Here is a 13,386-nt window from a genome sequence, read left to right as displayed (position 1 = left end):
GGACCCTTCACGGAGTAGCCTGCTAGATTAGAGTGCAGTTCTGGGTCACATGCCAAAAGAGAGACCTCCTTATGGGTCTCCACACCTTAACCCACTGCCATTGACTGGTAGCACCCTTGAAGAATCCACATTAACAGTTTGCAGATAATACTCTTTATTAATAAAAAACAGTAGTGAGAACTTAAGGTTTTAGGATTGCTGGTGATAGTATCTGACTGCAAAAATGTATTCAAAGTAATGTACAGACAAGCTCTAATCCCCAGTGAGAGCTCACTAGAGATAATCATTCAGCATGCATAAAGTACACTTCTTACCCCATAGGTGTCCATATAGGGGAGAAGAGAGGTTCAGCCTACCAGCTAATCCCAGCAGTTACAATGGAGTCTTCTCTCCTTTCTTAATTCTTCTTTACATTTATGCAAAGCCCGAGTGACATTAGTCATACGTATTACTCAGTGAGGGGTGGTCATTCCTTGGAGGCAGGTAACAGCAGTGCAGCATCTGAGATAACCTTGGGATGGGGATATGTGTCAATCCAAGGAGGATCATTTTGCCATAGCTGTTGATTCAATAGCAGGACATCTTCCTTTATCTCCCTAGGCTTCCTAGGCTAGGAAGGCTTCCTAAGCTGCTGCGTGGCTTATCAACTAAAAAGTACCATCAAGTACCCTCTTCTCCAAGGGTTTCAAAAGAGCCTTGTTGCAGTGTCTCAACCCCACTCCACTCCACTCCACTCCACTCCACTCCACTCCACTCCACTCCACTCCACTCCACTCCACTCCACTCCACTCCACTCCACTCCACTCCACTCTCCATTTAATTCCCCCTAGATTGTACTGTGTGTGGAAATTTGGGTGTGCTGTCTGTGTTCCGTCTAGGGAGTAGCAACCATACTTCCCCCTATATTTTCTATACTGTTATCTTTAATTTTAGCTCAAGTCTTTTCCCCACAATCTCATTTTTGGCAACTGAACCATCTCAGATCCAAAATTGTAGTTAACAGTTTTGCATCCAAAAAGGGAAGAGACACTTGTTAGGTGTGTTGAAAATGTAGCATTCTATCATTAGCAATGGTGACATCATTAATGCCTTTCCCTGCTCTCAGATGATTTTGCCACCACCTCAGACATTTCTCTGATAGCTTGGTTTGAGCCATTAGCTCTTCACTCAAGAGCTCAGTTCTCTTCTTCTTAGTCATTAGTGTTCTTTGCTCTGAAACTTTTGTTGTGGTTCATACATAATGATGGATGTATTGGAGAATCTTTTCAATAATTTCTTCCAAAATGAACAGTTTGGTCCACAATTGGGCAAGGCAGATGAATTTGATCACACATTTCCACATCAGAAATGTACAACAGTTGGCAGTGATTGAGCAACATCACCACCCATACAATGCATCAAACTGATTACTCCTCTTACCTACCTGATTCCTTTGATTAGTCCAGAAGTCTCCACATCTTGACTCAAAAGAGTATTGTTCTTTAGGAAGATATTCTGCCCCATATTGTATTGGTAGGTTAACTGTGAACCTTAACATTCCTAGGAAGAAAGCAACAACGAAATTTCTTGTTCAAAAAATAGAGGAATGGATAAGGAAGACCAGAATGGATATTTTATTAAGACCACCAATTCAGTTCCCAAATCTATTTGCTGTTGTCAGAATAAAATTTTCCTCGTTCCAGTGTGATGTAAAATGGAGTTGCAAGCTTGGTTTGGATTTTCAGCTGAAGAATCTTTTTATTTTTCCTGTTAAAACATTTTAATTCCAACAGTCAAACTAAATGCCAGAGGCTATTTCACATGTTTATAGAAAACAGTAAGTCAGAGTTATACCACCAAAATAGGGGAAGGATATTTTAAGAAAAGAGCATGTGAAATTTAAACAGCGAAATAAGTGTCAAGAAAACAGCTCACAAACAGGAAATAGATAGTTAGAATAAAAGCTTCAGGTATATTTCTTGCAAAACTTAATTGCTATTTAAAGTTTACTGATATTTCACCTCTAGAACAGGTTCACTTCTTAATTACCCATATTAGAGTAGGAGCTGAGAATTTATATTAAAAGGCAACAATTCCCAAAGAATTTATGTTTATGAAATCAATTCTCCCTCAGAACTCTTTCTACTTGTGAAGAAATTTTAAAATACAGAATAAACTGCAGACCAAACAGACTGTGTAACCTGAATAAAAATGTTGTTTCCTAAGTTTTGTCATGGAAAACAAATCTTAGCTACCTGGAAAAAAAATCACATTAAATAATATTGTTAGACTATACAAAAGCAAGAGGTGACTGGTTTTCTCCTACTTAGACAGGAATGGATACTGAGAAATTATGTGGACTTTGTAATAGATCAAGATACCAAATTTCAGATATAAATGGGACGCCAAGAAAGATTAGAACAGGTTCATCAATAATTTATGTGACTGGGGTTTCTCAACAATGCCTGAGAATTTGGCTTTCCAGTCTTCCACTGGCTGTAATTAGATAAACAAAATCACATTGGGATCACAGTAGATTATTTGTGTGTATGTTTGAGGAGCAAATAATAAGCTGTGATTTCTGTGAGATGAATATGATACTGATCAAGTGTTTTCTAATTGAAATCAGTGCAAGGACAAAAGTCTCTCTAAGAACAAGGAGCAAATTCCAGCAAAGTAATTTTGCACATGAATCTACGAAAGACTAGGCTGGAATTTGCAAACCTAGGAGTCCCAAATGAGATTCCTAGATATTCAATATTTTTCAAATAAGGGTCTGATTTTTAAAATTGCTTCCTACTATATGACTCACACTAAATCTGTGAGTCAAGCACTTGTAATAAGATGCCAGTATCTTGGATTAGGGACCTCAGATGCGTTAACTCCTAAGTTGACACATCTGTCATTCACATCAATAACGGAATTTCTCTTGTGAAGGAACTATATATATTTTCATGACAAACACCAGCATAATTAAAACAATATCTAGAAATGCTAACTATTTTTATATAATTATTTTTAATTTGTACATAATTCTTAAGGATGCTCAGTTTTAAAATCTTTTTCTCTGTTGAATCTATAGTCTTATCAGATTTGTTTCAATTTTATTGCAAAGTCCATAGGTTTACTTTAAACACTGGAGATTTTCACTGGCTTCTTTTGCCTGAAAGATGGATCAAATACTGCTGTCACTGTATTGAACTACCTGGGAAGAAATTGGCTTCCAAGGCCAATGTGATTTAAGTGGGATTAGTCTGGCTTACTTTGTAAACATATCAGGTTTCTATTTAAAAGAACAGAGAACTATAGAAGATACCAATACACTTAGCTGATCTAACCCTGAAAACAGATGAGAGACTTCAGCTTGAGTTACTGAGGATTTAAAGGGATTTTGCCTAATGTAGAAGCATGGTACAGGAGAACTGTTCTCAGTCTAGATTGCTACACTACATTTTGTTCATTTTGATTCCAAAGGATGAATTAATATAAGCTATTTTATAGGCTCAGCTAAGTTTTTGGTTTTTATAAAGGTTTTTCTTTTCCTCTGTTCTAACAGGCAGAAGAAGAGAGAGATGATATGGAGAGAGTCAAGCTGGATAATAAAAGAATTCTTTTCAACCTGTTGCCAGCCCACGTTGCACAGCATTTTCTTATGTCTAATCCAAGAAATATGGTAAACCAAGATAAAATTTAAATACATGATGTATAGGCCTGTGTTGCTTGGGCCACCTTACACCTGTATGTTTTCAATAACGGCTTGGAAAAAACTTTGCTCATGTAAAAATAGTAGCTTTGTAAAATTTTGTGTTCAAGAATTAGTTTGAGATTATTTCTTTTGCTGTATGGTCCTCCTTCTCTGAAGAATTTTAATAAAATTCAGGGTAAGGGAAAATTGTCATTCAACATCAATGTAACCAAGTACCTGCATGTAAATCACTTTTTGTTTTCATTTCCCAATCAATGTAGGATATTGGAATTTATCACACTACTGGATGAGCTCAGTTTGGTTCTGAATGGTGAAATGCATGAACTGCCACACACTTATGTATTAACCACTCTAGCTCTGGAAAGTATGCCACCATTGCCAAAACCTTCTATTTAAAGTTTAAAGCAGAGAATTGTACATACTTAAGGAAGACTCAGATTAACGTAAAAGGCTGCAGTGACTAAATAAGTTGGTTCAAGAAGGCTTTATGAGAGTCCTTCTGGTCATCTGAAAACCTTCAGCACTGGAGTAGCTGTAATGTGCATGATACTGTTCTTGAGAATTGGGGTCAAAGTATTTTAACCACAGAAGAGTGATTTTGCTTTCTATGAGCCTTCCAAATTTTTAAGCAGAAACATTACCATACAAAACAGCATTATATTATATTGTATTATATTATATTATATTATATTATATTATATTATATTATATTATATTATATTATAGTATATTATATTATATTATATTATATTATATTATATTATATTATATTATATTATATTATATTATAATCACAACACATGGAAAAACTTGAAGGAGTGAGGCCAGTCATGTACCACAGGAAAAAATTGGTCCATCTCTTATTTTGCTTATAAAACAAGATTGAGAAAATGCAATTATTTTTCTCATACTATAAAAGTTCTATAACTGTTAAAACTTTGTCCAAATTCTGGCTCACTGGCTCTATCTCTAAACAGGAAAAAAACCCTAAGTTTTTTTAAATTGTTTTAATACCTTAGGTGTTAATTTTCTATTGTAGTCTCAAGTGAAGATACCTTTCAAAATAATTTTAAGAAGTCTAGTTTTCTCTCTAGAAAAACTGATGTCCTTTGTCCTAGCTATTGCTTAGCAGTAGAATAAGTAGTGTAATAATGATGTTTAATTTGGATTTATCTTTTAAAATAAATATTCATCTGCTTATGAACTACAGGACCTTTATTACCAGTCATATTCACAAGTGGGAGTGATGTTTGCTTCCATCCCAAATTTCAATGATTTCTACATCGAACTGGATGGCAATAACATGGGAGTGGAATGTTTACGCCTGTTAAATGAAATTATTGCTGATTTTGATGAGGTAAGGTCTAAACACCTTGTCTTTTGACCATACCAGTTCTATCAAATCACTATCAACGTGATTATCTGAAGTAAATCAGTGTATCTTGAATTGTTTACCAAAACAGTACTGTAAACTTCCTATTTAATCACAGTTTGTGTCCACTGGGCTTCTCTAGTGCCAAATTTGTACTTTTAGGCACATGACTCTGACCTAAAATTTCTCTTATATAGGAAGAGTATCAAAAATGAAAGTTCATGACATTTTTTTTCATTGACCTCAAAGTGGGCAAGACTCAACTTAGCAAATATGATATGGTTTAATGAACTTGCACATACTGTCTGATAACTATGGTTGGTTGTCTAAAATATTATGTAATATTTAACAGTTTTATGTTTTAAACAAAGCTTATGGACAAAGAATATTATAAGGATATTGAAAAGATCAAGACAATTGGAAGTACTTATATGGCAGCTGTGGGACTCGTACCTACTTCAGGAACTAAGGTAAGAACATTTTACATTACAGTCTTATGTGAAGAACTGTTTTCCTTCAATTTCCAGAGGAACATCAGAAACACAACTAGTTCTGTGAGATTGTTGATAGCTTGTATGACTTCTTTACAACATTTTGAACCTGAAATTCAAAGAACAGCTGGAGCCAGGAAAGGAAAACTGCCACACTTGTTTATATGGCTTCTCTTGTGATTTCATTGTTGTGCAGCTTTGAATTCCCTGCAAGCTGGTGTATAAAAGCCTTTAAATAAGTGGTAGTGTTTTAAACCTGGTATCTTAGGTGTTCTTGTAAGGTGCAGGGAAAGGCAGACTCTAGGTGTAGTGAATTTCTGTGAAACTAGCAGAAGACTAATAAAATGCAGTTTTTAATATATTTTTAATATTGAAATCTGAATGTAACCTACAACTAAAATAAATATCCTCTCCCAACCCCCACCATGGACAGGAACTTTGTGCTAGATACAGTGCTGCACTGTACCTGGTCCCTCCAAGTCAGCTCTTCTTTGTCTCTACCATTAGCATTCTATTTACCTCTTTAATTACTCAACAATAAAATAAGTCAAAGTCATTTCCAACCCACTAACTCTGTGTCACAGTTCTTCTGTATCCTCATCGCTACCTCTTAGAGTATTATTTTTACCTTAAATATTCTTACTATCTTGTAACAGAGATTTCCTAGATTTCCAAGCACCCTGTGGAAAGTCAAACCTCTAAACATCATATTAAATGCATAGTATACAGAGTACTATGCATGTTAGTAATTATACTAATAAAACTAAATCCTTAAACTTTTATAAAACTACTAATATAAGAATAGTATGAAAACTAAATCAATCCATTCACCTCATCTGCCCAGAGTTTTCAGACACTTCTGCCTTGTTCTGATATGCATGCACATATGTTGTAGACATATGTTGAATGCATTAGTGCATATGGTTTAGCATTGCAAAATAATACAAAATTAGAAGGCAAACGCAAAACAAAAACCAGAAGATGCCCTGTGGACTTTTTAGCAACAACTATCCTTGCTAAGTAAATAAAAAACAAGACCACATTTAATCAATAGTTATTATCATTTGGAGTATATCACACAACTAAACTTCTGGTCTGCAAAACGTTTCTGGTTGATGCCTTCCTTTGTATCATTCCTAGAAATCTATACATTACCAAAAAAAGAGGTATTTTAAAAAATCTGTTTATCCTAAAATGTTTGACTCATGGGTTGAGACAGCCAAAAAACATCGATCTTTAGAATGTTTTCAGTGTGTGATCTGAGGCAAACAGGCAGTGGCATACTTTTGTGACTGCTATAAATGCTCTTTGAACTATAATCCTCAAAACAAGAGTGTCATTGGGTAACTGTGGCAGCATATGTTCCAAAACCTAAACATGTTTGTCTCTTGTATTTTATTGTTGTTGAGTGAATGGTCAGCTGAGTTAGTCCAGTACTGAAGATACTGTTCTGAGCTTATGATAGTAATGCATTTTAAATCACTGCAGAAGATCTTGTACAGAACTCTGTCTTCATTTTAAATCTTGGGGCAAATACTGATTTTTTTTTAATATATGTAGAAGTTATTGAAGATTCCGTATTGCAGAAAAATTGTCTGTCATATGAAATAGACAATAATTTTTACTTTAACTTAGGGTTTCAGCTCTTCTATGATCTCTACTTACTGTTCATGTGATGCAAATGAATAGAAATTATTCACATCCTCTTGTCAGTTTCCCTGTAGTTCTTCAGCATACACCTGTATATTAGAAGTCTGATAATCTTGGCTGTCATGCACAGACAATCACTGCCAGCTCCACACAGTCCCTGGGCTGACCTACAGAGTCATATGTGTCAATGGGGAACCATAAGACACTCAAGTGCCTCTGGCCTGCCTTCTGGCAGGAGTGTTCCAGGTTCAACAGAAAATCTGGCACAGCCTCTGATTTTGAATCACTAATTTCACACTAGGATTTGGACATGAGCAGAAAGCAGTGGATGGGGTTAATTGTGCTCTTAACTGAGGATATTTATATACTTAAGAGCCCAGTACCCTGATGAAGTTAAATATTTAAATCCCATATTTTACTGGACTCCTGTTTCTGCACTTTGCCTTGACTTCAGCAGGTGACTACAGTAAATGCTCATTGCCTCTATCCCAGTGACTTTGCTGTGATGCTCTGGGCAGTCTTTCCAGTAACTACTCTGATATTTAAATAAATAATTCCTTGTTCTATCAACAGGGCAGCACACAAACCAAACTCTTTGTAGATCTTTTGCACAATATAAATTCATTTTATCTCTTTTTCGCCGGGATCCTGACTTCACCAGGGTCCTAACATTGTGTTCTTCAGTGCAGGTTCAAGAGTTTGCCCTAATCCTATTGAGACGCATCTGTCACCTGCAGTGCACTCAGTATTTGTCACCAGTCCTTTCTCCTGCAACCCTGAAGGGCATTGCAGGAAAACAGAACATTCATCAGACAGCAAATAAATGGAAGAGAGGAAGCATAAAGAAGATTAGAAATCAAATAAAACAATGCACTGCTCTCTCCCTACTCCAGACTTTGAGTATTTTATCCTTCTCTGTTGAAAATGTATCCATTAGCTCTTTAAGCCTAATTATTGTTCTTCCTTTGTTTTGGTAATTCTGAAAAGAGTAGAACTAGCTAGTTCACAGTGAAAGAAGCAGGACGCCAGACATCCAGGCAGGTAAATAAAAATATCCTTCCCAAAAGTTGGGACTGGCACAAGGATGAATTTCACAATTTTTTGTGAATTTCCTAGCCACATAAAACAACCCTTTCAAATTGAGGTGAATGAAGGAAATAGCAACCTGTTTCTCAGTTTTTTCAGCCATTGTTTAGCACTGTGTTTATAAAATCTCACTATCATGGCAAAAACTCAGCAAGCTTTCATCTCATGCCAGCTTGCACAGTCCTGTTGTGTAACACCCTACTGACTGACCCTGCATTTCTTTCACCATATCCTACCTTTAGCCCACTTTTAAAATTTGTTTAAAAATTCATATTTCTTATTCAAATAAGAGCAGAACATAAGAGCAGTCATACTGACTTGAGTCAAAGTTTTATTCTCATAACCTGTCTTTAACTAACCAAGGTTAGATCCTGGGGGGAGAGCATGAGTTACAAAACAAATATGCAAAGTTCTCTTCTCCACTTTCTAATAATATGTTGCTTAGATTTTTACTACTTTGTAGCAAATATTTCTTTCATGATCTTTAGAATTGTGGTAGAAGCTTGCTAAGTTTTGGAATCTACAATATCCTCTGAAAATTAGTTGCATAGTTAATAAGACTGAATTTGTAAAAATTATTTTCTTATGTTTGGGGTTTTATTTACAAGTTAATACCTCACCATTTCATTTGATCCCTTTTGGACAAAAAACATCAGTTCATTTAGATACATTTCATAACAGCTCCCTTCAACTTGCCTGGAAAGGGAAAAAACAGGGGTGTTCTGCATCTCACAGGATTAAACCTAACAGGAATTTTGTCAATGGGAACAGCATGCACCCCATGGAAGCTGGGAGCTAGCAAAAGCCCCAAAGGGAGAAGAGGGCAGAAACTGTAGTTATTAATAATCATCAGGCAAAGAAGTTTTGTAAGAAAGCAGGTTATATTCCCTGCCACACTCAAAACAAACATCTGCAGCTCTCTAGCAACAGAACCACTTTACCATGGGAACTTTGCTTTCCATTCTTCCCAGAAATCAAAAGGAGAGAGAGAAGAAAAAAAATAGCAGAAGAAAAGAATGCATGTGCTGCAGTTACCATCAAAAGTTTCCCTTCACAAACAAAAAAATTGGTTAGATTCGACATATGTTTGAATTTCTCATTATTTTTCACTTTAGTATTTAACCTGCACCTCAGTACCATACAAATCTAATGTGCAACACTGTTTTGTTTCTAGGCTAAAAAATCAATTTATTCCCATCTGAGTACACTGGCAGATTTTGCAATAGAGATGTTTGACGTTCTTGATGAAATCAACTATCAGTCTTACAATGACTTTGTCCTACGAGTTGGTAAGTCATGCTTCTACAATTATCACACAAGCAGAGGATTGTTTTTTGTTGGCTTTTCCTGTGCTATCAGGAAAGGATTTCCTTTCCTGCACTCATGATTAAAACTGAAAGTTCTCCATTAGTGAGAGAGTCACATCCATGTAAGAGGTCAGCAGTCTGGATGGTGTGCATTAGTATTAAGGAATGGTAATTCCCTCCAGTTCCAGTGTGCTTACTTAATCTATGCACCCCTAAAAGTAAACTGCACCAATAATTTTATACAATATTATAAGTCTACCTAATCTTGTGGCTTACACTTGGAGACTGGAACAATTGCTTGCCTCTGGGCAGAGTGAGAATTTAAGGTTCAGAAGAATCTACCCCAAACACTGAAAAAATACTTAAACAAGCTTGTCCAGAGCCAAAGAGCTTTAGAGTTGCAAATTAACACTGCTGAGGGAACACTGCTAAACTGCTGAAAATTGGGTCTTACTGTATTACATAAAATTGCATCTGCAAAATCTTTGTTGGCATTAAAAGTGCAATGGGAGCTTTTTCTCCACAGACACCAAATCACCTTAACCAGTCCTGTTTTCTCCAACAAATCAAATCCTCTGGTCTGCACAACACAACCTTTCCCATGCAATCCTTTACATGTTATGTCTTACCACTCATTTCTCTCAGCCTTCTTAGACATCAAGTTCCCTGCTTCCCTTTCTTCATGTATCCTGCTCCCCTCCAGTGGTACTTCTACTGCTGTTTTAATTTTATTGCATATTCTAACACTGTTTTCTCCAGCTTCTTTCTCTATATATTTTCATGGCTGACTTCTGGGAATGAGCTGGGCTGCAGGAAAACTGAGGTTGCTAGCAGCAGAAGATTGAAAAAGACCAAAGACATCAAAGGCAGCAACAGAAGAATTATACATCTTTGACCTCCTGTACATCCTAATAATTATAAACCCCAAATTCTCTTTGAACTCTGTTATAACTTGTCTTTCCAGGTCCACAAAGGATCAAATATCTAACCCTCATTCTTCTGCATAAATTGTCGAGAAAAACCCTTGCACAGAATCTCATGCAGAGTTTAGTTTCTGCAACTCTTCAGGGCACTCAGAAAAAACATCCTCTTTTATCTTCCAAACAAGATGCTGAAATCTGTCAGAAATGTAGAATTTAGCTCTGCAGTTTCCAAAAAAATATGCTTGAGCCATTTTCACATACTTTTGTCTTCTTCTACTGTCTGTGGGATCCGAGTTGTCTAGTACTAGCAACCAACCTGACACACTTCCCTTACCCCAATCTTTGTGTATTCCAGACCATTATTTCTGTTCCACTTGGAGAACCTCCATTAAAACCTCCATTAAAAGGCTTTATATATGCAGCTGCAGGGGATGTTATAGGAAACAATTAAAGATCTTTAACTTTGTCCCATTTTCAGATAAACTCTGCACTACTACAGCTTTTCTTCTTTTCTTTAAACAAACATTGGGTTTTTAAAAAATCCTCAGAAGAATCACATTTTTATGTTTGTCAATCACATTATATTTCCAATAAGATATCCCAAGGAATGTCTTTGTTTTATTTCTAATACTTTTACAAATGAAGACGTCCACTTCGCATCAATTTAGTCATAGAATCATGAATATGCTAAGGCATCATTGAGTATGTAAGGGAGCCATCAGGATCATCAAGCCCAACTCCTGGCCCTGCACAGGGCAGCCCAAAAGTCACACCATGTGCCTGAGAGCATTGTCCAAATGTTTCTTTAATTCTGTCAGGCTTGTTGCTGTCCTCATTTCCCTGAGAAGCTTGTTCCAGTGCTCAGTCCGCTTTTGGGTGAAAAACCTTTTCCTAACACCTAACCTAAACTTCCCTTGACTCAGGTTTATGATGTTAACATATATTACTGTATTACAAAAAACCAAAATGCTAAGACACTTGTGTCAAATGTGTTTTACAGGATTCATGTTTCCTTTGGATAACATGATGTAGTGAAAACCAAACTCGTTTAATTTTAGGTATTAATGTTGGGCCGGTAGTGGCGGGAGTCATTGGAGCCAGAAGACCACAATATGATATTTGGGGGAACACTGTGAATGTTGCCAGCCGGATGGATAGTACTGGAGTGCAGGGGAAGATTCAGGTGAGTGCTTTCTTAGACAATTTTGCAAACTTTACATACTTCCTGGCTTATATGTGGTTACATTTTCAAGAACACTCAGAAAATGTAGCCTCTCTTTGTTCTTATGGAGAGGGCAACACTCTCCAGATTACTCACCATCAGAGGTATAGTTGTTTTCTGTCTTATGCACTTCACTCCTTAGAGACAATGAAATCCTCAAATAAATAATTTCCCATCAAAAGAAACAAGAGTTCTCTGCTTCATTGCACACGGTTGAGGGTAAGCCTGGGAATGTTAACACTGCAGGTCTTTGTGCTGTAGAACTTTTGCCTAAATAAGACCTACCAGGAAAGGATCTATGCTCATTTGCATCTTACCACATTCTATGTAGCTCTAAAAATTGCTTGGATACTTTGGATTGGAGAAGTGATGCTGACAGAGAACATTGTTGCTCTGCTACTAGAACCTAGGGTGTTCCTCTCAAAATCTCAGTGAACACCTGCAGTAACTTACCCAAAATATCTGTCTAATCTTCAGGGATCAAAATGTCTTCTGCAATAAATTAACATCACTAGAACTGACACAGCTTACAATTTGGTTACATATTTCTGTTGGATGGAGCTTAATCTGTCTGTGTATTTAGTTAACTCAAGACCAGAAATTCTGCTTCTCAGATTCCAGTTTTATCAGTGATCTTTACTTCTTAAAGAAAATTCTAAGTGAGCCTGAGAGCAGCTGTAGGTGATAATCCATTCTGTTTATGCATATTTCATGACTAAGAAGTAAAATGGAGAGGGGTGGGAAACTACATGAACAGAAAAAAGTAATGGGTTTGTTTTTTCTTTTTTCTGTCTCCAGGTGACAGAAGAAGTTCAGCGGATATTAAAAAGATGCAGTTATGAGTTCGTGTGCAGGGGTAAAGTTAGTGTAAAGGGAAAAGGTGAAATGTTGACCTATTTCCTGGAAGGAAAGGCTGATGGAAATAATTCCCAAACACGGTCATTAAACTTAGAGCGGAAAATGTACCCTTATGGGAGAGCAAACATTCAAACAAAACTGGGCACCAGCTGTCCATCAGTGTCCTCAGCTGCTAGCTTTACTGTAAAACCTGGTCCTGCAGCAGGTCAAGCATCTGCCACTCACACAAACCAAACACTGCATTATCTTCCTTCTGTGCCAGCTGTGAAGGAGGCATAGAACAAAGGAGATTTGGTTGTGCCACTTGCAGTGAACTTGGAAAGCAATGGTTGCCTGAATTTTTACTAAGAAGTCAGAGGTCATAGGCCATGTCATTAACCAAGGACCACTACAACCCAACCAAAGAGAACTTGGGGACTGTGTAATGAACTCTTGGGATGGAACATATAAGGGCTAGCAATTCTGTTATGAAAAGTCCAAATGGGATTTTCTGGAAATGAGGCATATTTTCTTGGCATTTTTAAACAGTAAGTGAAAAAAATTGATAAATGTGCAAGCAATTATTTAAGTGTGTGTATATATGTGTGTTTTAATCCATATATGCACACATACAAATGGTTCTGTGTAGACTTAATAGAGATTTATAGAGATTAACATAAAAATGTGTATTTATTTACACATCCACCTGCAGAGACATAGCAAAGAGATTTTTCTCTTTCTGTCATAGCTAGAATTGTTGGGCCTGGGATTAGCAAAGCTGCATTTAATCATGGAATGTGGAACACCTGGAGA

The 13,386-nt window shown here is 36.6% G+C and overlaps 1 protein-coding gene across 1 annotated transcript in view; it reads left to right on the top strand.

Moving 5' to 3' along the window:
- The window catches only part of ADCY1 (adenylate cyclase 1), a 144,963-nt gene extending 131,836 nt beyond the window's left edge, over nucleotides 1-13,127 (top strand). The window contains exons 15-20 of the mRNA XM_059838983.1: nucleotides 3,536-3,652; nucleotides 4,896-5,042; nucleotides 5,429-5,527; nucleotides 9,459-9,573; nucleotides 11,573-11,697; nucleotides 12,535-13,127. Of these exons, the coding sequence (XP_059694966.1) occupies nucleotides 3,536-3,652; nucleotides 4,896-5,042; nucleotides 5,429-5,527; nucleotides 9,459-9,573; nucleotides 11,573-11,697; nucleotides 12,535-12,873 (942 nt within the window). The 3' untranslated portion in view covers nucleotides 12,874-13,127. The remainder of the gene's footprint in view (nucleotides 1-3,535; nucleotides 3,653-4,895; nucleotides 5,043-5,428; nucleotides 5,528-9,458; nucleotides 9,574-11,572; nucleotides 11,698-12,534) is intronic.
- Nucleotides 13,128-13,386: the final 259 nt, after the last annotated feature.

This window comes from Haemorhous mexicanus, chromosome 1 (genome assembly GCF_027477595.1).
Source record: "Haemorhous mexicanus isolate bHaeMex1 chromosome 1, bHaeMex1.pri, whole genome shotgun sequence".
NCBI classification, from domain to species: Eukaryota; Metazoa; Chordata; class Aves; order Passeriformes; family Fringillidae; genus Haemorhous; species Haemorhous mexicanus.
This window is presented reverse-complemented; position numbering and strand designations above follow the sequence as displayed.